Below are 23,768 nucleotides of genomic sequence, written 5' to 3'. Positions count from 1 at the left end.
TGTATGGAGACCTCATAGCAGCAGTCTACACCCACCAGCTCAGAGATAGAGAAGAGATTCTGCTCCCCTATGTGTACAGTGTATGGAGACATGGTAGCAGCAGTCTACACCCACCAGCTCAGAGATAGAGAAGAGATCCTGCTCTCCTATGTATACAGTGTATGGAGATATAACAGCAGTCTATACCCACCAGCTCAAAGATAGAGAAGAGATCCTGCTCTCCTATGTGTACAGTGTATGGGGACATCATAGCAGCAGTCTACACCCACCAGCTCAGAGATAGAGAAGAGATCCTGCTCTCCTATGTGTACAGTATATGGAATACATTATAGCAGCAGTCTACACCCACCAGCTCAGAGAAAGAGAAGAGATCATGCTCTCCTATGTGTACAGTATATGGAATACATTATAGCAGCAGTCTACACCCACCAGCTCAGAGAAAGAGAAGAGATCATGCTCTCCTATGTGTACAGTATATGGAATACATTATAGCAGCAGTCTACACCCACCAGCTCAGAGATAGAGGAGAGATCCTGCTCCCCTATGTGTACAGTGTATGGAGACATCATAGCAGCAGACTACACCCACCAGCTCAGAGATAGGAGAGCAGGATATCTTCTCTATGTGTACAGTGTATGGAGACATCATAGCAGCAGTCTACACCCACCAGCTCAGAGATAGAGGAGAGATCCTGCTCTCCTATGTGTACAGTGTATGGTGACATCATAACAGCAGTCTACACCCATCAGCTCAGAGATAGAGAAGAGATCCTGCTCTCCTATGTGTACAGTGTATGGAGACATCATAGCAGCAGTCTACACCCACCAGCTCAGAGATAGAGAAGAGATCCTGCTCTCCTATGTGTACAGTGTATGAAGACATCATAGCAGCAGTCTACACTCATCAGCTCAGGGATGGAGAAGAGATCCTGCTCTGCTATGTGTGCAGTGTATGAAGACATCATAGCAGCAGTCTACACCCATCAGCTCAGAGATAGAGAAGAGATTCTGCTCCCCTATGTGTACAGTGGATGGAGACATCATAGCAGCAGTCTACACCCACCAGCTCGGATATAGAGAAGAGATCCTGCTCTCCTATGTGTACAGTGTATGGAGACATAGCAGTAGTCTACACCCACCAGCTCAGAGATGGAGAAGAGATCCTGTTCTCCTATGTGTACAGTGTATGGAGACATCATAGCAGCAGACTGCACCCACCAGCTCAGAGATAGAGAAGAGATCCTGCTCTCCTATGTGTACAGTGGATGGAGACATCATAGCAGTAGTCTACACCCACCAGCTCAGAGATAGAGAAGAGATGCTGCTCTCCTATGTGTACAGTGTATGGGGACATCATAGCAGCAGTCTACACACACCAGCCCAGAGATAGAGAAGAGACCCTGCTCTCCTATGTGTACAGTGTATGGAGATATAGCAGCAGTCTACACCCACCAGCTCAGAGATAGAGAAGAGATGCTGCTCTCCTATGTGTACAGTGTATGGAGACATCATAGCAGCAGTCTACACCCACCAGCTCAGAGAGAGAGAGAAGAGATCCTGCTCCCCTATGTGTACAGTGGATGGAGACATGGTAGCAGTAGTCTAAAACTAGCAGCATAGAGAAGATTATATAGTGTTATTCATTATGGTTTTCTCAGCTTATTCTGATTGGTTACCTGAAAGGGGCAGGTATATTTAAGTGTTTTTAACATAAAACCCGATAAAGCCTTATAAATTTATCTCCTCGAAAAGTAGGTGTTAAAAGGCGAGCAGATCTGCCCTTGTATCATTGATGTGATCATATGCTTGTGCCTTATCCCAGTGACCGTGTTTTTATTTGCTCATTAGGATGCTTTCTACAATGGCTCATTGGTCTGCGATATTTGGAGAAACTAAGTACCTCCCTCTGCTGGCGTTTCCATTTGTAAAGCTTTTTCAGAACAACCAGCTCATCTGCTTTGAAGTTTTGGCCACAGTGATAAGTAACGAGTCTTCACATTATCTATACAGAAACCCTTAACTAAAGCAATTTTCAGCAGTGATCTCTTTCTGTAGTGTAATTCATGTTAGAATGTCACCCATGAGAGGGGCTATCTGGGCCTGCAGGTGAGATCATAGCAGCAGCCTACACCACCAGCTCAGAGAAAGGTGATATCCCGCTCACCTATGTGTACAGTGTATGGAGACTTCATAGCAGCAGTCTACACCCACCAGCTCAGAGATAAAGAAGAGATCCTGCTCTCCTATGTGTACAGTGTATGGAGACATCATAGCAGGAGTCTACACCCACCAGCTCAGATATAGAGAAGAGATCCTGCTCTCCTATGTGTACAGTGTATGGAGACATCAGAGCAGCAGTCTACACCCACCAGCTCAGAGATAAAGAAGAGATCCTGCTCTCCTATGTGTACAGTGTATGGAGACATCATAGCAGCAGTCTACACCCACCAGCTCAGAGATAGAGGAGAGACCCTGCTCTCCTATGTGTACAGTGTATGGAGACTTCATAGCAGCAGTCTACACCCACCAGCTGAGAGCTAAAGAAGAGATCCTGCTCTCCTATGTGTACAGTGTATGGAGACATCATAGCAGCAGTCTACACCCACCAGCTCAGAGATAGAGGAGAGATCCTGCTCTCCTATGTGTACAGTGTATGGAGACATCATAGCAGCAGTCTACACCCACCAGCTCAGAGATAGAAAAGAGATCCTGCTCTCCTATGTGTACAGTGTATGGAGACATCATAGCAGCAGTCTACACCCACCAGCTCAGAGAGAGAGAAGAGATGCTGCTCTCCTATGTGTACTGTGTATGGAGACATCATAGCAGCAGTCTACACCTACCAGCTCAGGGGTAGAGAAGATATCCTGCTCCCCTATGTGTACAGTGTATGGAGACCTCATAGCAGCAGTCTACACCCACCAGCTCAGAGATAGAGAAGAGATCCTGCTCTCCTATGTGTACAGTGTATGGAGATATCATAGCAGTAGTCTACACCCACCAGCTCAGGGATGGAGAAGAGATCCTGCTCTCCTATGTGTACAGTATATGGTGACATAGCAGCAGTCTACACCCACCAGCTCAGAGATAGAGAAGAGATCCTGCTCTCCTATGTGTACAGTGTATGGAGACCACATAGCAGCCATCTACACCCACCAGCTCAGAGATGGAGATGATACACTGTACCCATAGGAGAGCAGAATATGGAGACATCATAGCAGAAGTCTACACTCAGAAGCTCAGAAAGAGAAAAGATCCTGCTCTCCAATGTCTACATTGTATTGGGTCATCATAGCAGCAGTCTACACCCACCAGTTTAGAGAGAAGAGATCCTGCTCTCCTATATGTACTGTGTATAGAGACATCATAGCAGCAGTCTACATCCACCAGCTCAGAGAGAGAGAAGAGATCCTGCTCTCCTATGTGTACAGTGTATGGAGACATCATAGCAGCAGTCTACACCCACCAGCTCAGAGATAGAGAAGAGATCCTGCTCTCCTATGTGTGCAGTGTATGGAGACATCATAGCAGCAGTCTACACCCACCAGCTCAGATATAGAGAAGAGATCCTGCTCTCCTATGTGTACAGTATATGGGGACATCATAGCCGCAGTCTACACCCACCAGCTCAGATATAGAGAAGAGATCCCGCTCTCCTATGTGTACAGTGTATGGAGACATCATAGCAGCAGTCTACACCCACCAGCTCAGAGATAGAGAAGAGATCCTGCTCTCCTATGTGTACAGTATATGGGGACATCATAGCAGTAGTCTACACCCACCAGCTCAGAGATAGAGAAGAGATCCTGCTCTCCTATGTATACAGTGTATGGAGACATCATAGCAGTCTACACCCACCAGCTCAGAGAGAGAGAGAGAGAAGAGATCCTGCTCTCCTATGTGTGCAGTGTATGGAGATATCATAGCAGCAGTCTACACCCACCAGCTCAGAGATAGAGAAGAGATCCTGCTCTCCTATGTGTGCAGTGTATGGAGATATAGCAGCAGTCTACACCTACCAGCTCAGACATAGAGAAGAGATCCTGCTCTCCTATGTGTACAGTGTATGGGGACATTATAGCAACAGTCTACACCAACCAGCTCAGAGATAGAGAAGAGATGCTGCTCTCCTATGTGTGCACTATGTGTGCAGTGTATGGAGACATCATAGCAGCAGTCTACACCCACCAGCTCAGAGAGAGAAGAGATCCTGCTCTCCTATGTGTACAGTGTATGGGGACATCATAGCAGCAGTCTACACCCACCAGCTCAGAGAGAGAGAGAAGACATCCTGCTCTCCTATGTGTACAGTGTATGGAGACATCATAGCAGCAGTCTACATCCACCAGCTCAGAGAGAGAGAAGAGATCCTGCTCTCCTATGTGTGCAGTGTATGGAGACATCATAGCAGCAGTCTACATCCACCAGCTCAGATATAGAGAAGAGATCCCGCTCTCCTATGTGTACAGTGTATGGAGACCACATAGCAGTAGTCTACACCCACCAGCTCAGAGATAGAGAAGAGATCCTGCTCTCCTATGTGTACAGTGTATGAAGACATCATAGCAACAGTCTACACCCACCAGCTCAGAGATAGAGAAGAGATCCCGCTCTCCTATGTGTACAGTGTATGGAGACATCATAGCAGCAGTCTATATACACCAGCTCAGAGATAGAGAAGAGATGCTGCTCTCCTATGTGTACAGTGTATGGAGACATCATAGCAGTCTACACCCACCAGCTCAGAGAGAGAGAGAGAGAAGAGATCCTGCTCTCCTATGTATACAGTGTATGGAGACATCATAGCAGTCTACACCCACCAGCTCAGAGAGAGAGAAGAGATCCCGCTTTCCTATGTGTACAGTGTATGGAGACATCATAGCAGCAGTCTACACTCACCAGCTCAGAGATACAGAAGAGATCCTGCTCTCCTATGTGTACAGTGTATGGAGACATCATAGCAGTCTACACCCACCAGCTCAGAGAGAGAGAAGAGATCCCGCTTTCCTATGTGTGCAGTGTATGGGGACATCATAGTAGCAGTCTACACCCACCAGCTCAGAGATAGAGAAGAGATCCTGCTCTCCTATGTCTACAGTGTATGGAGACATCATAGCAGCAGTCTACACCCACAAGCTCGGATATAGAGAAGAGATCCTGCTCACCTATGTGTACAGTGTATGGAGACATCATAGCAGCAGTCTACACCCACCAGCTCAGAGATAAAGAGATGCCGCTCTCCTATGTGTACAGTGTATGGAGACATCATAGCAGCAGTCTACACCCACCAGCATAGGAATAGAGAAGAGATCCTGCTCTCCTATGTGTACAGTGTATGGAGACATCATAGCAGCAGTCTACACCCACCAGCCCAGAGATAGAGAAGAGATCCTGCTCTCCTATGTGTACAGTGTATGAAGACATCATAGCAACAGTCTACACCCACCAGCCCAGAGATAGAGAAGAGATCCTGCTCTCCTATGTGTACAGTGTATGAAGACATCATAGCAGCAGTCTACACCCACCAGCTCAGAGATGGAGAAGAGATCCTGCTCCCCTATGTGTACAGTGTATGGAGACATCATAGCAGCAGTCTACACCCACCAGCTCGGATATAGAGAAGAGATCCTGCTCTCCTATGTATACAGTGTGTGGAGACATCATAGCAGCAGTCTATACCCACCAGCTCAGAGATAGAGAAGAGATCCTGCTCTCCTATGTGTACAGTGTATGGATACATCATAGCAGCAGTCTACACCCACCAGCTCAGAGATAGAGAAGATAACCTGCTCTCCTATGTGTACAGTGTATGGATACATCATAGCAGCAGTCTACACCCACCAGCTCGGATATAGAGAAGAGATCCTGCTCTCCTATGTATACAGTGTGTGGAGACATCATAGCAGCAGTCTACACCCAGCAGCTCAGAGAGAGAAGAGATCCTGCTCTCCTATGTGTACAGTGTATGGATACATCATAGCAGCAGTCTACACCCACCAGCTCAGAGATAGAGAAGATAACCTGCTCTCCTATGTGTACAGTGTATGGAGACATCATAGTAGCAGTCTACACCCACCAGCTCGGATATAGAGAAGAGATCCTGCTCTCCTATGTGTACAGTGTATGGGGACATTATAGCAGCAGTCTACACCCACCAGCTCAGAGAGAGAGGATATCCTGCTCTCCTATGTGTACAGTGTATGGAGACATCATAGCAGCAGACTACACCCACCAGCTCAGAGATAGAGAAGAGATCCTGCTCTCCTATGTGTGCAGTGTATGGAGACATCATAGCAGCAGACTACACCCACCAGCTCAGAGATAGAGAAGAGATCCTGCTCTCCTATGTGTACAGTGTATGGGGACATCATGGCTTCATACACAGGATCAGACACTGTCTGTTTACCTGTGTATGTATTCAGTTCTCAGGACGAATTACTTATACTGATCTCCATCTTCACATCATGCCCTTGGAGCTGCATACAGAGATACGCCACCGTTTGAGTCCTTACCGGCTTTTGACAGGTTATCTGTATCTTTGAATCTAAATACGTTTATTGCAGAGGTTTCAATGTTGCCAAGCAGTGATAACATAAATAGGCATCTAATGGCCCCATACATGTGAACAGCTAAGTAGTCCTGTGCCCAGGGAACTAAGTCGCAGTCGCACATTCTGCTTATCTCCCAGGGAAGGTACTGTACTGGGCGCTGCAGCTCAGCGTCCCTCCACATGAGGCCAGATTATTATCCGTAGCTTTCAGTTAAGTGCGTCATGTACTGTTTCTTCCCTTTTATGAGTTCACCTGCATCATGTTAGGTCCACTTTAAAAAGTTATTCACTTCGGACTTTAGCTTTTCTTTTCCTCTTCCTCTTAATAAGTTTGTTTCTGGGTGTTCTGCTGCTTGGATCTCCGACAGTCCACTTTAATTTGAGGGGTGGGTAGAGGACCCACCAGGGGAGCACATTTATACAGTTTTCTTGCAGTGCTGCTAGAGCTGAAATGAAGCTTCTTTGTAGTCTCCACTTTGGCTAATAGATGAGGGGTTGTACCTCAATAACTTGCATATTAGTGGGGGTCTCACCGCCGAGACCCATGACAATCTCAAATGTGAAACCCGTGTCCTAGTCTGTAACTACAGGGGTTGCTTCTTCCCAAACAGTGATGTCACTCTCAATGGGAATGACAGAAATACCCAACCTGGTGTCACTCGGTATCTCATCAGTCTTACTGACTGCCCATGCTACATTGCAAGTGACGTCGCTAAGAAGAGGCAACCTCACCAGTTACAGGAGAACTAAACAGGAGGGTCTTGTTCTTGAGATCGGTGAAGGTTTCAGCGGTGAGACCCCCACTGCAAGGTATTTCCTATCCACAGGATAGGGGATAACGAGTTATTCTTATTCTAAGACTTTTTGGCTGTACTACCCCTGCACAGTGTGTATCAGGTAGTCAGACAAGTGGTGTGGCCATCTTGGTCTATCCAGGACTGGAGGCTCTCTTTATGATAATAATCTTTATTTGTATAGCGCCAACTTATTCCGCAGCGCATTAATGGCCTCATTACCTAATGGGGTGTTTGAAAATGAGTTTTCCAAGCCGGAGAGCCTCTGTGTATCCTGTATAATAGTCTATTGAACATTACCTGTAATTCTGCTGACCAGTTGTTAACAGGTTGACATTCTTCTTCATAGCCAATTGGTGTCAGCATTGGTTTGAGTACTTCCCGAATCCTCCAATCAACATTCTTGCCATGGTTGAGAATGTGTTAGCGCATCATGACAAGGAACTTCTTCAGCACTTTGTGAAATACGACGTCACATCGCAGGTAAGCAGAGCAGCCGCAACCCGTTCAGCCCAGCAGTAATTGGGATGAGGAGTTCGTTAGACAAAACCTAAGACAGTTTTTACAGACTCGGGCGCTTTCATGTATGACTCGAGCTTTTTAAGAGTAAAACGAACAATCTGCATCCCGGCTGTTCTTGATAAAAAGGGACTTAAATGATAAAACATCTAGTTAAAGGGCGTATTACAACTTTCCTAAATCCCTGGGAAAGGAAATGCTCCACAAATTCTGCATTTAATTCATTAAACCATATTTATAATATTTTTTAAAGAAACTGGAGTTACTACATTTCTGCCGACTAAACTAAAATGGGGCTTAAACTCCATAACCCTGAATGTATCTTTGTATTATGGCTAATAGACTACTTGGGTATTGTAAGGCCTGTTGCATAATGTATACAAGAATATATATATATATATATATATATATATATATATATATATATATATTGTACTATAATACTGCCCCCTATGTACAAGAATATAACTACTATAATACTGCCACCTATGTACAGGAATATAACTATTATAATACTGCCCCCTATGTCCAAGAATATAACCACTATAATACTGCCTCCTATGTACAAGAATATAACTACTATAATACTGCCCCTATGTACAAGAATATAACTACTATAATACTGCCCCCTATGTACAAGAATATTACTACTATAATACTGCCCCCTATGTACAAGAATATTACTACTATAATACTGCCCCCTATGTACAAGAATATTACTACTATAATACTGCCCCCATGTACAAGAATATAACTACTATAATACTGCCCCCTATGTACAAGAATATAACTGCTATAATACTGCCCCCTATGTACAAGAATATAACTACTATAATACTGCCCCCTATGCACAAGAATATAACTACTAGAATACTGCCCCCTATGCACAAGAATATAACTACTATAATACTGTCCCCTATATACAAGAATATGACTACTATAATTCTGCCCCCTATGTACAAGAATATAACTACTATAATACTGCCCCCTATGCACAAGAATATAACTACTATAATACTGCTCCTATGTACAAGAATATAACTACTATAATACTGCCCCTATGCACAAGAATATAACTACTATAATACTACCTCCTATGTACAAGGATATAACTACTATAATACTGTCCCCTATGTACAAGAATATAAGTACTATAATACTGCCCCTATGTACAAGAATATAACTACTATAATACTGTCCCCTATGTACAAGAATATAACTACTGTAATACTGCCCCTATGTACAAGAATATAACTACTATAATACTGCCCACTATATAAAGAATATAACTACTATAATACTGCCCTCCTATGTACAAGAATATAACTACTATAATACTGCCCCTATGTACAAGAATATATCTACTATAATACTGCCCCCTATGTACAAGAATATAACTACTATAATACTGCCCCTATGTACAAGAATATATCAACTATAATACTGCTCCCTATGTACAAGAATATAACTACTATAATACTGCCTCCTATGTACAAGAATATAACTACTATAATACTGCCCCTATGTACAAGAATATAACTACTATAATACTGCCCCTATGTACAAGAATATAACTAGTATAATACTGCCCCTATGTACAAGAATATAACTAGTATAATACTGCCCCTATGTACAAGAATATAACTACTATAATACTGCCCCTATGTACAAGAATATAACTAGTATAATACTGCCCCTATGTACAAGAATATAACTACTATAATACTGCCCCTATGTACAAGAATATAACTACTATAATACTGCCCCCTATGTACAAGAATATAACTACTATAATACTGCCCCTATGTACAAGAATATAACTGCTGTAATACTGCCTCCTATGTACAATAATATAACTACTATAATACTCCCCTTATGTACAAGAATATAACTACTATAATACTGCCCCCTATGTTCAAGAATATAACTACTATAATACTGCCCCCTATGTTCAAGAATATAACTACTATAATACTGCCCCCTATGTACAAGAATATAACTACTATAATACTCCCCTTATGTACAAGAATATAACTACTATAATACTGCCCCCTATGTACAAGAATATAACTACTATAATACTGCCCCCTATGTTCAAGAATATAACTACTATAATACTGCCCCCTATGTACAAGAATATAACTACTATAATACTGCCCCCTATGTACAAGAATATAACTACTATAATACTGCCTCCTATGTACAAGAATATAACTACTATAATACTGCCTCCTATGTACAAGAATATAACTACTATAATACTGCTCCTATGTACAAGAATATAACTACTATAATACTGCCTCCTATGTACAAGAATATAACTACTATAATACTGCCCCCTATGTACAAGAATATAACTACTATAATACTGCCCCCCTATGTACAAGAATATAACTACTATAATACTGCCCCTATAAACAAGAATATAACTACTATAATACTGCCCTCTATGTACAAGAATATAACTACTATAATACTGCCCTCTATGTACAAGAATATAACTACTATAATACTGCCCCCCCATGTACAAGAATATGACTACTATAATACTGCCCCCCCCATGTACAAGAATATGACTACTATAATACTGACCCCTATGTACAGGAATATAACTACTATAATACTGACCCTATGTACAAGACTATAACTACTATAATACTGCCCCCTATGTACAAAAATATAACTACTATAATTTTGCTCCCTATGTACAAGAATGTAACTACTATAATACCGCCCCCTATGTACAAGAATATAACTACTCTAATACTGCCTCCTATGTACATGAATATAACTACTATAATAATGCCCCCTATGTACAAGACTATAACTACTATAATACTGCCCTCTATGTACAAGAATATAACTACTATAATACTGCCCCCTATGTACAAGACTATAACTACTATAATACTGCCCCCTATGTACAAGAATATAACTTCTATAATACTGCCTCCTATGTACAAGAATATAACTACTATAATACTGCCCCCTATGTACAAGAATATAACTACTATAATACTGCCTCCTATGTACAAGAATATAACTACTATAATACTGCTCCTATGTACAAGAATATAACTACTATAATACTGCCCCCTATGTACAAGAATATAACTACTATAATACTGCTCCTATGTACAAGAATATAACTACTATAATACTGCTCCTATGTACAAGAATATAACTACTATAATACTGCTCCTATGTACAAGAATATAACTACTATAATACTGCTCCTATGTACAAGAATATATCTACTATAATACTGCCCCCTATGTACAAGAATATAACTACTATAATACTGCCCCCTATGTACAAGAATATAACTACTATAATACTGCCCCCTATGTACAAGAATATAACTGCTGTAATACTGCCTCCTATGTACAATAATATAACTACTATAATACTCCCCTTATGTACAAGAATATAACTACTATAATACTGCCCCCCTATGTACAAGAATATAACTACTATAATACTGCCCCTATGAACAAGACTATAACTACTATAATACTGCCCCCTATGTACAAAAATATAACTACTATAATTTTGCTACCTATGTACAAGAATGTAACTACTATAATACTGCCCCTATGTACAAGAATATAACTACTATAATACTGCCCCCTATGTACAAGACTATAACTACTATAATACTGCCCCCTATGTACAAGAATATAACTACTATAATACTGCCCCCTATGCACAAGAATATAACTACTATAATACTGCTTCCTATGTACAAGAATATAACTACTATAATACTGCCCCCTATGTACAAGAATATAACTACTATAATACTGCCTACTATGTACATGAATATAACTACTATAATACTGCCCCCTATGTACAAGAATATAACTACTATAATACTGCCCCCTATGTCCAAGACTATAACTACTATAATACTGCCTCCTATGTACAAGACTATAACTACTATAATACTGCCCTCTATGTACAAGAATATAACTACTATAATACTGCCCCCTATGTACAAGAATATAACTACTATAATACTGCCCCCTATGTACAAGAATATAACTACTATAATACTGCCTCCTATGTACAAGACTATAACTACTATAATACTGCCCTCTATGTACAAGAATATAACTACTATAATACTGCCCCCTATGTACAAGAATATAACTACTAAAATAGTGCCCCCTATGTACAAGAATATAACTACTATAATACTGCCCCCTATGTACAAGTATATAACTACTATAATACTGCCCCCTATGTACAAGAATATAACTACTATAATACTGCCCCCTATGCACAAGAATATAACTGCTATAATACTGCCCCCTATGTACAAGTATATAACTACTATAATACTGCCCCCTATGTACAAGAATATAACTACTATAATACTGCCCCCTATGTACAAGAATATAACTACTATAATACTGCCCCCTATGCACAAGAATATAACTACTATAATACTGCCCCCTATGTACAAGTATATAACTACTATAATACTGCCCCCTATGTACAAGAATATAACTACTATAATACTGCCCCCTATGCACAAGAATATAACTACTATAATACTGCCCCCTATGCACAAGAATATAACTACTATAATACTGCCTCCTATGCACAAGAATATAACTACTATAATACTGCCCCCTATGTACAAGAATATAACTACTATAATACTGCCCCCTTTGTACAAGAATATAACTTCTATAATACTGCCCCCTATGTACAAGTATATAACTACTATAATACTGCCCCCTATGTACAAGTATATAACTACTATAATACTGCCCCCTATGTACAAGAATATAACTACTATAATACTGCCCCCTATGTACAAGAATATAACTACTATAATACTGCCCCTATGTACAAGAATATAACTGCTATAATACTGCCCCCTATGTACAAGAATATAACTACTATAATACTGCCCCCTATGCACAAGAATATAACTACTATAATACTGCCCCCTATGCACAAGAATATAACTACTATAATACTGCCTCCTATGCACAAGAATATAACTACTATAATACTGCCCCCTATGTACAAGAATATAACTACTATAATACTGCCCCCTTTGTACAAGAATATAACTTCTATAATACTGCCCCCTATGTACAAGTATATAACTACTATAATACTGCCCCCTATGTACAAGTATATAACTACTATAATACTGCTCCCTATGTACAAGAATATAACTACTATAATACTGCCCCCTATGTACAAGAATATAACTACTATAATACTGCCTCCTATGTACAAGAATATAACTACATTAATACTGCCCCCTATGTACAAGAATATAACTACTATAATACTGCCCCCTATGTACAAGAATATAAGTACTATAATACTGCCCCTATGTTCAAGAATATAACTACTATAATACTGCTCCCTATGTACAAGAATATAACTACTATAATACTGCTCCTATGTACAAGAATATAACTACTATAATACTGCCCTCTATGTACAAGAATATAACTACTATAATACTGCCCCCTATGTACAAGAATATAACTACTATAATACTGCCCCTATGTTCAAGAATATAACTGCTATAATACTGCCCCCTATGTACAAGAATATAACTGCTATAATACTGCCCCCTATGTACAAGAATATAACTACTATAATACTGCCCCCTATGTACAAGAATATAACTACAATAATACTGCCCCCTATGTACAAGAATATAACTACTATAATACTGCCCCTATGTACAAGAATATAACTGCTATAATACTGCCCCCTATGTACAAGAATATAACTACTATAATACTGCCCCCTATGTTCAAGAATATAACTACTATAATACTGCCCCTATGTACAAGAATATAACTACTATAATACTGCCCCCTGTGTACAAGAATATAACTACTATAATACTACCCCTATGTACAAGAATATAACTACTATAATACTACCCTCTATGTACAAGAATATAACTACTATAATACTACCTCCTATGTACAAGAATATAACTACTATAATACTGCCCCTATGTACAAGAATATAACTACTATAATACTGCCCCCTGTGTACAAGAATATAACTACTATAATACTACCCCTATGTACAAGAATATAACTACTATAATACTACCCTCTATGTACAAGAATATAACTACTATAATACTACCTCCTATGTACAAGAATATAACTACTATAATACTGCCCCCTATGTTCAAGAATATAACTACTATAATACTGCCCCTATGTACAAGAATATAACTACTATAATACTGCCCCCTGTGTACAAGAATATAACTACTATAATACTACCCCTATGTACAAGAATATAACTACTATAATACTACCCTCTATGTACAAGAATATAACTACTATAATACTACCTCCTATGTACAAGAATATAACTACTATAATACTACCTCCTATGTACAAGAATATAACTACTATAATACTGCCCCTATGTACAAGAATATAACTACTATAATACTGCTCCTATGTACAAGAATATAACTACTATAATACTGCCCCCTATGTACAAGAATATAACTACTATAATACTGCCTCCTATGTACAAGAATATAACTACTATAATACTGTCCCCTATGTACTAGAATAAAATTACTATAATACTGCCTCCTATGTACAACAATATAACTACTATAATACTGCCCCCTATGTACAAGAATATAACTACTATAATACTGCCCCCTATGTACAAGATTATACCTACTATAATACTGCCTGCTATGTACAAGAATATAACTACTATAATACTGCTCCTATGTACAAGAATATAACTACTATAATACTGCCTCCTATGTACAAGAATATAACTACTATAATACTGCCTCCTATGTACAAGAATATAACTACTATAATACTGCCCCCTATGTACAAGAATATAACTACTATAATACTGCCCCCTATGTACAAGAATATAACTACTATAATACTGCTTCCTATGTACAAGAATATAACTACTATAATACTGCCCCCTATGTACAAGAATATAACTACTATAATACTGCCTCCTATGTACAAGAATATAACTACTATAATACTGCCCCCTATGTACAAGAATATAACTACTATAACACTGCCCCCTATGTACAAGAATATAACTACTATAATACTGCTCCTATGTACAAGAATATAACTACTATAATACTGCCTCCTATGTACAAGAATATAACTACTATAATACTGCTCCCTATGTACAGGAATATAACGACTATAATACTGCCCCCTATGTACAAGTATATAACTACTATAATACTGCCTCCTATGTGCAAGAATATAACTACTATAATACTGTCCCCTCTGTACAAGAATATAACTACTATAATACTGCCCCTATGTACAAGAATATAACTACTATAATACTGCCTCCTATGTACAAGAATATAACTACTATAATACTGTCCCCTATGTACAAGAATATAACTACTATAATACTGCCCCTATGTACAAGAATATAACTACTATAATACTGCTACTATGTACAAGAATATAACTACTATAATACTGCTCCCTATGTACAAGAATATAACTGCTATAATACTGCCCCCTATGTACAAGAATATAACTACTATAATACTGCCCCCTATGTACAAGAATATAACTGCTATAATACTGCTCCCTATGTACAAGAATATAACTGCTATAATACTGCTCCCTATGTACAAGAATATAACTACTATAATACTGCCCCCTATGTACAGGAATATAACTACTATAATACTGCTCCTATGTACAAGAATATAACTACTATAATACTGCTCCTATGTACAAGAATATAACTACTATAATACTGCCCCTATGTACAAGAATATAACTTCTATAATACTGCCCCCTATGTACAAGAATATAACTACTATAATACTGCCCCCTATGTACAAGAATATAACGACTATAATACTGCCCCCCATGTACAAGAATATAACTACTATAATACTGCTCCTATGTACAAGAATATAACTACTATAATACTGCCTCCTATGTACAAGAATATAACTACTATAATACGGCCCCCTATGTACAAGAATATAACTACTATAATACTGCCCCTATGTACAAGAATATAACTGCTATAATACTGCTCCCTATGTACAAGAATATAACTACTATAATACTGCCCCCTATGTACAGGAATATAACTACTATAATACTGCGCCTTTGTACAAGAATATAGCTACTATAATACTGCCCCCTATGTACAAGAATATAACTACTATAATACTGCCCCCTATGTACAAGAATATAACTACTATAATACTGCTCCTATGTACAAGAATATAACTGCTATAATACTGTCCCCTATGTACAAGAATATAACTACTATAATACTGCTCCTATGTACAAGAATATAACTACTATAATACTGCCCCCTATGTACAAGAATATAACTACTATAATACTGTCCCCTATGTACAAGAATATAACTACTATAATATTGCCCCCTATGTACAAGAATATAACTACTATAATACTGCCCCCTGTGTACAAGAATATAACTACTATAATACTACCTCCTATGTACAAGAATATAACTACTATAATACTGCCCTCCTATGTACAAGAATATAACTACTATAATATTGCCCCCTATGTACAAGAATATAACTGCTATAATACTGCTCCCTATGTACAAGAATATAACTACTATAATACTGCTCCTATGTACAAGAATATAACTACTATAATACTGCCCCCTATGTACAAGAATATAACTACTGTAATACTGCCCCCTGTGAACAAGAATATAACTACTATAATACTGCTCCTATGTACAAGAATATAACTACTATAATACTGCTCCTATGTACAAGAATATAACTACTATAATACTGCTCCTATGTACAAGAATATAACTACTATAGTACTGCTCCTATGTACAAGAATATAACTACTATAATACTGACCCCTATGTACAAGAATATAACTACTATAATATTGCCCCCTATGTACAAGAATATAACTACTATAATACTGCTCCTATGTACAAGAATATAACTACTATAATACTGCCCCCTATGTACAAGAATATAACTACTATAATACTGCCCCCTATGTACAAGAATATAACTACTATAATACTGCTCCTATGTACAAGAATATAACTACTATAATACTGCCCCTATGTACAAGAATATAACTACTATAATACTGCCCCTATGTACAAGAATATAACTACTATAATACTGCCTTCCATGTACAAGAATATAACTTCTATAATACTGCTCCCTATGTACAAGAATATAACTACTATAATACTGCTCTCTATGTACAAGAATATAAGTACTATAATACTGCTCCTATGTACAAGAATATAACTACTATAATACTGCCCCCTATGTACAAGAATATAACTACTATAATACTGTCTCCTATGTACAAGAATATAACTACTATAATACTGCCCCCTATGTACAAGAATATAACTTCTATAATACTGCCCCGTATGTACAAGGATATAACTACTATAATACCGCCCCCTATGTACAAGGATATAACTGCTATAATACCGCCCCCTATATATAAGATGGTGACTAGTGTGATGGCGCTCTGGCATATGGTTCCTGTGCTGTCCCCTAGGCATATATCTATATTCCACAACACTTCTGCTCGATTCACAACCTGGTTGGCTGTTTGGGTTGAATCGAAGTGTTGTGGAATATAAACATATGCGCCCCCTAGGGATCGGCAGGCTGGTGTTCTGCACAGCCAGTAATGTTGGGTCTCTCCTCCAGGTTTACGCTTGGCCTCTGCTGGAAACTCTGTTTTCGGAGGTCCTAACCAGAGAAGAATGGCTGAAGCTGTTTGATAACGTCTTCTCCAATCCCCCTGCCTTCCTGCTGATGGCGCTGGTCTCTTATATTCTTTGCTCTCGCTCTCCGTTGCTGCACTGCAGCCAGAAAGACGACTTTGAGGTAATGGAATGATTGTGAGCTTCAGACCTCTGCCGTCCATGATCGGGGCAGGTGGGCACTGACAACTTCAGCTTGGGGTTTGAGGAATGCCATGGTCAGCGAGTAGAGCGTTTAATCCAGAGCGCTGCCAGCTCGTCTCTTTATGGAGGCTGATCACATGATGTGACCCCTACCAGTCCGTCCTGCTTCTACGTCCCCCATCCCATACTGCTCGCTGCTTCAGTGTCAGCTAGTATCAGAATGTCTGCTGATGGTCTGTGCCACCGAGATGTACAGCCGCCCCATGAGGAAGCATGCCTGTGTAAGAGGACCCAAATGGTGGAACACTGTAACCCCTTACCGATCCCCTAATGTAAAGATATGTCATAACTTGTAAATGTGGCACAACGTGTTAAACTGCTTAGCTGATCAGTGAATGTGGACCACTATGAATGAGCAGTAGGTGGCTGGAGCCCTCACCCTTCATAGCCCTATCATTCAGTCACCCCATGATACAGTCACTGGGTTCCTATGGTTGGCATGTAGGCGGCTGAAGCCCTCACCCTTCATAGCCCCATCATACAGTCTCCCCATGATACATTCACTGGGTACCTATGGTTGGCATGTAGGTGGATCAAGCCTCTGCTTTAGCCCCATCATACACTCGCCCCATAATACAGTCACTGGGTACCTATGGTTGGCATGTAGGTGGGTGAAGCCCTCCTTCTTCATAGCCCCATCATACATTCGCCCCATGATACAGTCACTGGATACCTATGGTTGGCATGTAGGTGGGTGAAGCCCTCCCTTCATAGCCACCTCATACATTCGACCCTATGATACTGTCACTGGGTACCTGTGGTTGGCATGTAGGCGGGTGAAGCCTCCCCCTTCATAGCCCCATGATACAATCGCCCCATGATACAGTCATTGGGTACCTATGATTGGCATGTAGGTGGCTGAAGCCCTCCCTTCATAACCCCATCATACAGTCGCCCCATGATACAGTCACTGGGTACCTGTGGTTGGCATGTTGCGGCTGAAGCATTCCCTTCATAGCCCCATCATACATTTGCCCCATGATACAGTCACTGTGTACCTATAGTTGGCATGTAGGTGGGTGAAGCCCAACCGCCCCTTCATAGCCCCATCATACAGTCGCCCCATGATACAGTCATTGGGTACCTATGGTTGGCATGTAGGCGGCTGAAGCCCTCACATTTCATAGCCCCATCATACATTCGCCCCATGATACAGTCACTGTGTACCTATGGTTGGCATGTAGGTGGGTGAATGCCAACCGCCCCTTCATAGCCCCATCATACAGTCGCCTGATGATACAGTCACTGGGTACCTATGGTTGGCATGTAGATGGGTGAAGCCCTCCCCCTTCATAGCCCCATCATACAGTCGCCTGATGATACAGTCACTGGGTACCTATGGTTGTCATGTAGGCGGGTGAAGCCCTCTCCCTTTATAGCCCCCTCATACAGTCGCCCCATGATACAGTCACTGGGTACCTATGGCTGGCATGTAGGTGGGCGAAGCCTCCCCCTTAGCCCCATCACACATTCGCCCCATGATACAGTCATTGGGTACCTATGGTTGGCATGTAGGCGGCTGAAGCCCTCTCTTCATAGCCCCATCATACAGTCACCCCATGATGCAGTCACTGGGTACCTATGGTTGGCATGTAGGTGGGTGAAGCCTCCCCCTTCATAGCCCCATGATACAGTCACTGGGTACCTATGGTTGGCATGTAGATGGGTGGAGCCCCCCCCTTCATAGCCCCATCATACAATGGTGGGGTACCTATGGGTGGTCATGGCCGCCCAGAGCCTAGTAAAGGCTTCCAGGACTGCCATGCATGGATGCCTACTAAGCCCTGCCAGCAGTAGAAGTACGTTATGTATAGTATGGACTAGGAAATAAAAAAATGTTTAAAAACGTGAAATTTGGCACGGGCATTGATTATGTCATAAATAGGAAAAGCTAATGGGTCCCAACTCCATTATTCAATTCTATGCGCAAAAGAATTAGCATCCAAATTTTACATACGGAATGTAATTCTCTCACTTCCTGATGTCATTTTATATAAAGGAAGCGTCGCATGGTTACCTCCACGTGGTGTTTCCTGGGTAACGCAGAGAACTATGCAAAATGGTGAACATATGTTTTTCCCGGTATCTCTAAACTAACCACGACTGTATAAGACTTTCCGTGTGAACAGCAGATAAACACCAGGACCAAATTAACTCGGGCGAAGCCGGGTATATCAGCTAGTGTGTGTATATATATGTATGTGTATATATATATATATATGTATGTGTATGTGTGTGTATATATATATATATATATATATATATATATATATATATATATATATATATATATATATATATATATATATATATATATATATATATATATATATATATATATATATATATATATATATATATATATACACATACAATATACATACAATATACATACACATACAATATACATACAATATACATACACATACAATATACATACAATATACATACTCAGGCGAAGCCGGGTATATCATCTAGTAGGTATATATATATAACTCGGGTGAAGCCGGGTATATCAGCTAGTAGGGTATATATATATATATATATAACTCGGGTGAAGCCGGGTATATCAGCTAGTGTGTGTGTGTGTGTGTGTGTGTGTATATATATATATATATATATATATATATACCTACTAGATGATATACCCGGCTTCGCCTGTGTGTGTGTGTGTGTGTGTGTGTGTATGTATGTATGTATGTATGTATGTATGTATATATACATATACACACATATATATACACACACAATATCTCAGGTGAAGCCGGATATATCAGCTAGTGTGTGTATATATATATATATGTGTGTATATGTATATATACATACATACATACATACATACATACATACATACATACATACATACACACACACACACACACACACACACACACACACACACACACACACACACACACAGGCGAAGCCGGGTATATCATCTAGTAGGTATATATATATATATATATATATATATATATATATATATATATATATATATATATATATATATAATAACTCGGGTGAAGCCGGGTATATCAGCTAGTAAAAATATGTTTTAAAATCCTCTTCCGGTTTATCAAATAAAAATATAAAGCCCAAAAACCCAACATCACGCTGTGGCCTCCAGAAGTGTCCGACTGTTAAACTGCCATTGGAGCCACATGATGACCGTAGGGAGATCAGCGATGAGGAATATGTCTGTACCCCAGAGGCCCCCAATACAGGCAGGCGCCCCGCAAAAAAGATGACCACTGACTGACAATAAAGCTATGCTATTTTGAAAGGGGGGATGGAAAGTTAACCCTTCACTTGCAAAGTAAACCTGCAAAAAATATGACAAAAATTCTATTCTATATAATCTGCAAGCGACCCATTCTGCCATCTAGTGGCTGCTCTGAGAGCTGCAGAATAATACCATGGAGTGTCTCATATGTGTTACCCCATGCAGATGAGAGGCAGAACTATTTCCTTAAGAAATATGTGTAATCGTGTACCGTATCCTATATGATACAGAACTGCCGCAGCAGAAGGGGTTAAAGGGGGAGGCTTCCTTTCGGTTCATCGGACTGCTGTTTCTCTGTTGTTCTGTAGTATTTCTTCCATCACCGTAACAACCTGGACATCAGCGCCATGATTAAAGAAGCCTACCACGTTATGGACTCCACGCCGGCCCAAATTCACCCGCAAAACCTCCTGAAGGAATTTGTGCCTCTTACTAAGGGGCAGTACCCCGTTTTCAACAAGTACCCCAAATTCATCGTGGACTACCAGGGTCTGGAGAGGGAGAGGATTCGTCAGGAGGAGCTGGAGTACTTACGAGAGCGGTAAGGGAGCTGCAGCCTCACTACCTCACTGAGGTTCGGTTTGTGACGGCAGGAATGGCGCGGCATGCAGCGGTATTTCTTGTCATAATAATGGCGGCCTGCCACCGCTGCTCTCGGTGCATCACTCTCCTGACTTGGAGCAGCGGCAACTCCGCTCTGCCAGAAGTACTTAAACTCCATTGTATGCCCCAGGATATTGCTCTACGATTTTAGTTTTCGAGTTTCACAGTTAAAGGGGTTATCCAGAAACATGCAGATGGAGCGGAGTTTAAAGGTGTTCTCCAGTTCTATATTAATAAGGGGCCATCCTCAGGATAGGTCATCAAGAGTAAATCGGTGGAGGTCCGCCACCCCGGCTCCCTGCTGATCGGCTTTTTTCCAGACCATGTACTCATGTATTGAGTTTATTTCTGCTGGATGCAGACAGCTCCGTACACTGTGCAGTGGCCATGCTTGGTATTGCAGGCACAGTTGAAACTCACTTTAATGGGAACTTGGACTGCAGTACCAGGCCTGGCCACTGCACAGTGTACAGAGCTGTCTGCTTCTGCAGAAATGGGCTACATGTGCGAGTGGCCCGGTAAACAGCTGATCAGCAGGGATCCTGGGTGGTGAACCCCAGCCTGTCTGCTGTGGATCACGTATCCTCAGGAGGGACCATCCATAGTTAAAGCTAGAGCACCCCTTTATCCTTACTCCTAATACATGAAGACCGTTTTCTGTGCCACAGTTTATTTGCCCTTCAATAGCTTTTCATTGGCTTTGTTGTAGTGACAGGATATTGTAGCTTTTCTTTGGCTTAAGATAATGTATCACAGAAAGGGGGGTATTGCTGCGCACGTGAGGGTATTGCTTTGTACAGGAGGTGTAGCAGGGTGAGAGGTGAAGTGAGGGATGGGAGGTATATATCGTGGAGGTTACTAGCATCCAAGATGTAGATCCGGTCCGTTGCTCACTCCAGTACGGAGAACCACCTGAGCGGGACAGGTGGTGGGTATATACTGGTGCAGCTGACCAGTTCAGAGGAGAGATGTCCTGTGTGAGCAGCAGAGGCTGAGAGCCCTGAGCTGGAGACCCCGCACCATGCTGTAGGGAAGGTTTGTGTTACTATTGCTTGACTGTTGGTTTAAAAGGACTTCCCTTGCATGTTCTGTTATGTGGAGAATGCCAGTGCTTTGTTATGTTCATCAAGTCTGAATAAAGACAAGAGGTTCAGCATTTGGTCATGGCTTGGTGTGTTTCCCCCTGCACTGCTACAATTGGTGGAGGATGCGGGCATTAAAAGTCCCACGGTTATATGTCCTGGGTGAAAGCTGCAGTAAGAATGCAAACGGCCACGACAACTATGGAGGAATTGGTGAAGCAGCTGGTGCAAGTGAGTGTGCCGCAGCAACAAATGCAACAGGAGACAAACCAACTCCAGGTAAAGCAATTGGCCATGCTGACTAAGGCCATTCAGACTAAAGAGACTGTAGCTCTCCCCAGGCAAAATGCCAGGAGGGACGTTCTGAAGACAGTAAGTGGGGCATTGTGAAAAATGACCCCACAGGATGATGTGGAAGCCTTCCTTGCCATTTTTGAATGGGTGGCAGAAAAGGAGAAGTTGCTTCCAGAGAAGTGGACAGAGTTGTTGGCCCCGTATTTAACTGGGGAACCCCAGAAAGCTTACTACAATTTAAGCCAACATGATGCCCTGGAGTACAACAAACTAAAAGCTGAAATCCTGGCTCGCTTAGAAGTAAGCATGGCGGTCCGAGGACAGCGAGTCCACAGCTGAAAGTACTCCTAGCTGAAGCCACCAAGATCCTAAATGTTTGACCTGCTGCGTCTGGCCCAGAAATGGCTGCAGCCAGAGACGACCTCACCCACGCAGGTGGTGGAAAAGTTGTGATGGACCGGTTTGTGCAGTCCCTGCCTAGGCCCATACAGTGGTGGGTTGTCCAGGGAGACTCACGGAATCCCGATGAGTTGGTGGGTCTTGTGGAGAGATACCTCACAGCAGAGGAGGCGTTTCAAACTACAAAATCCCTTCATCGTGGCGCCAATCCTGGGGTGGATGCCCGGAGGAAAGAGTCCTTGGCCAACATGGAAGAGAGGCCAAAGT

General features: G+C 40.9%; 1 protein-coding gene across 5 annotated transcripts in view; it reads left to right on the top strand.

The window, feature by feature from the left end:
* The window catches only part of TBC1D31 (TBC1 domain family member 31), a 185,547-nt gene that overhangs the window by 54,845 nt on the left and 106,934 nt on the right, over window positions 1–23,768 (top strand). For all 5 annotated transcript variants that reach the window (XM_066578806.1, XM_066578807.1, XM_066578804.1 and 2 more), the window contains 4 exons: window positions 1,848–1,981; window positions 7,693–7,826; window positions 17,581–17,760; window positions 21,432–21,664. In XM_066578806.1, coding sequence (XP_066434903.1) covers window positions 1,848–1,981; window positions 7,693–7,826; window positions 17,581–17,760; window positions 21,432–21,664 — 681 coding nt within the window. The remainder of the gene's footprint in view (window positions 1–1,847; window positions 1,982–7,692; window positions 7,827–17,580; window positions 17,761–21,431; window positions 21,665–23,768) is intronic.

This window comes from Eleutherodactylus coqui, chromosome 9 (assembly GCF_035609145.1).
Source record: "Eleutherodactylus coqui strain aEleCoq1 chromosome 9, aEleCoq1.hap1, whole genome shotgun sequence".
Taxonomy (NCBI): Eukaryota; Metazoa; Chordata; class Amphibia; order Anura; family Eleutherodactylidae; genus Eleutherodactylus; species Eleutherodactylus coqui.
This window is presented reverse-complemented; position numbering and strand designations above follow the sequence as displayed.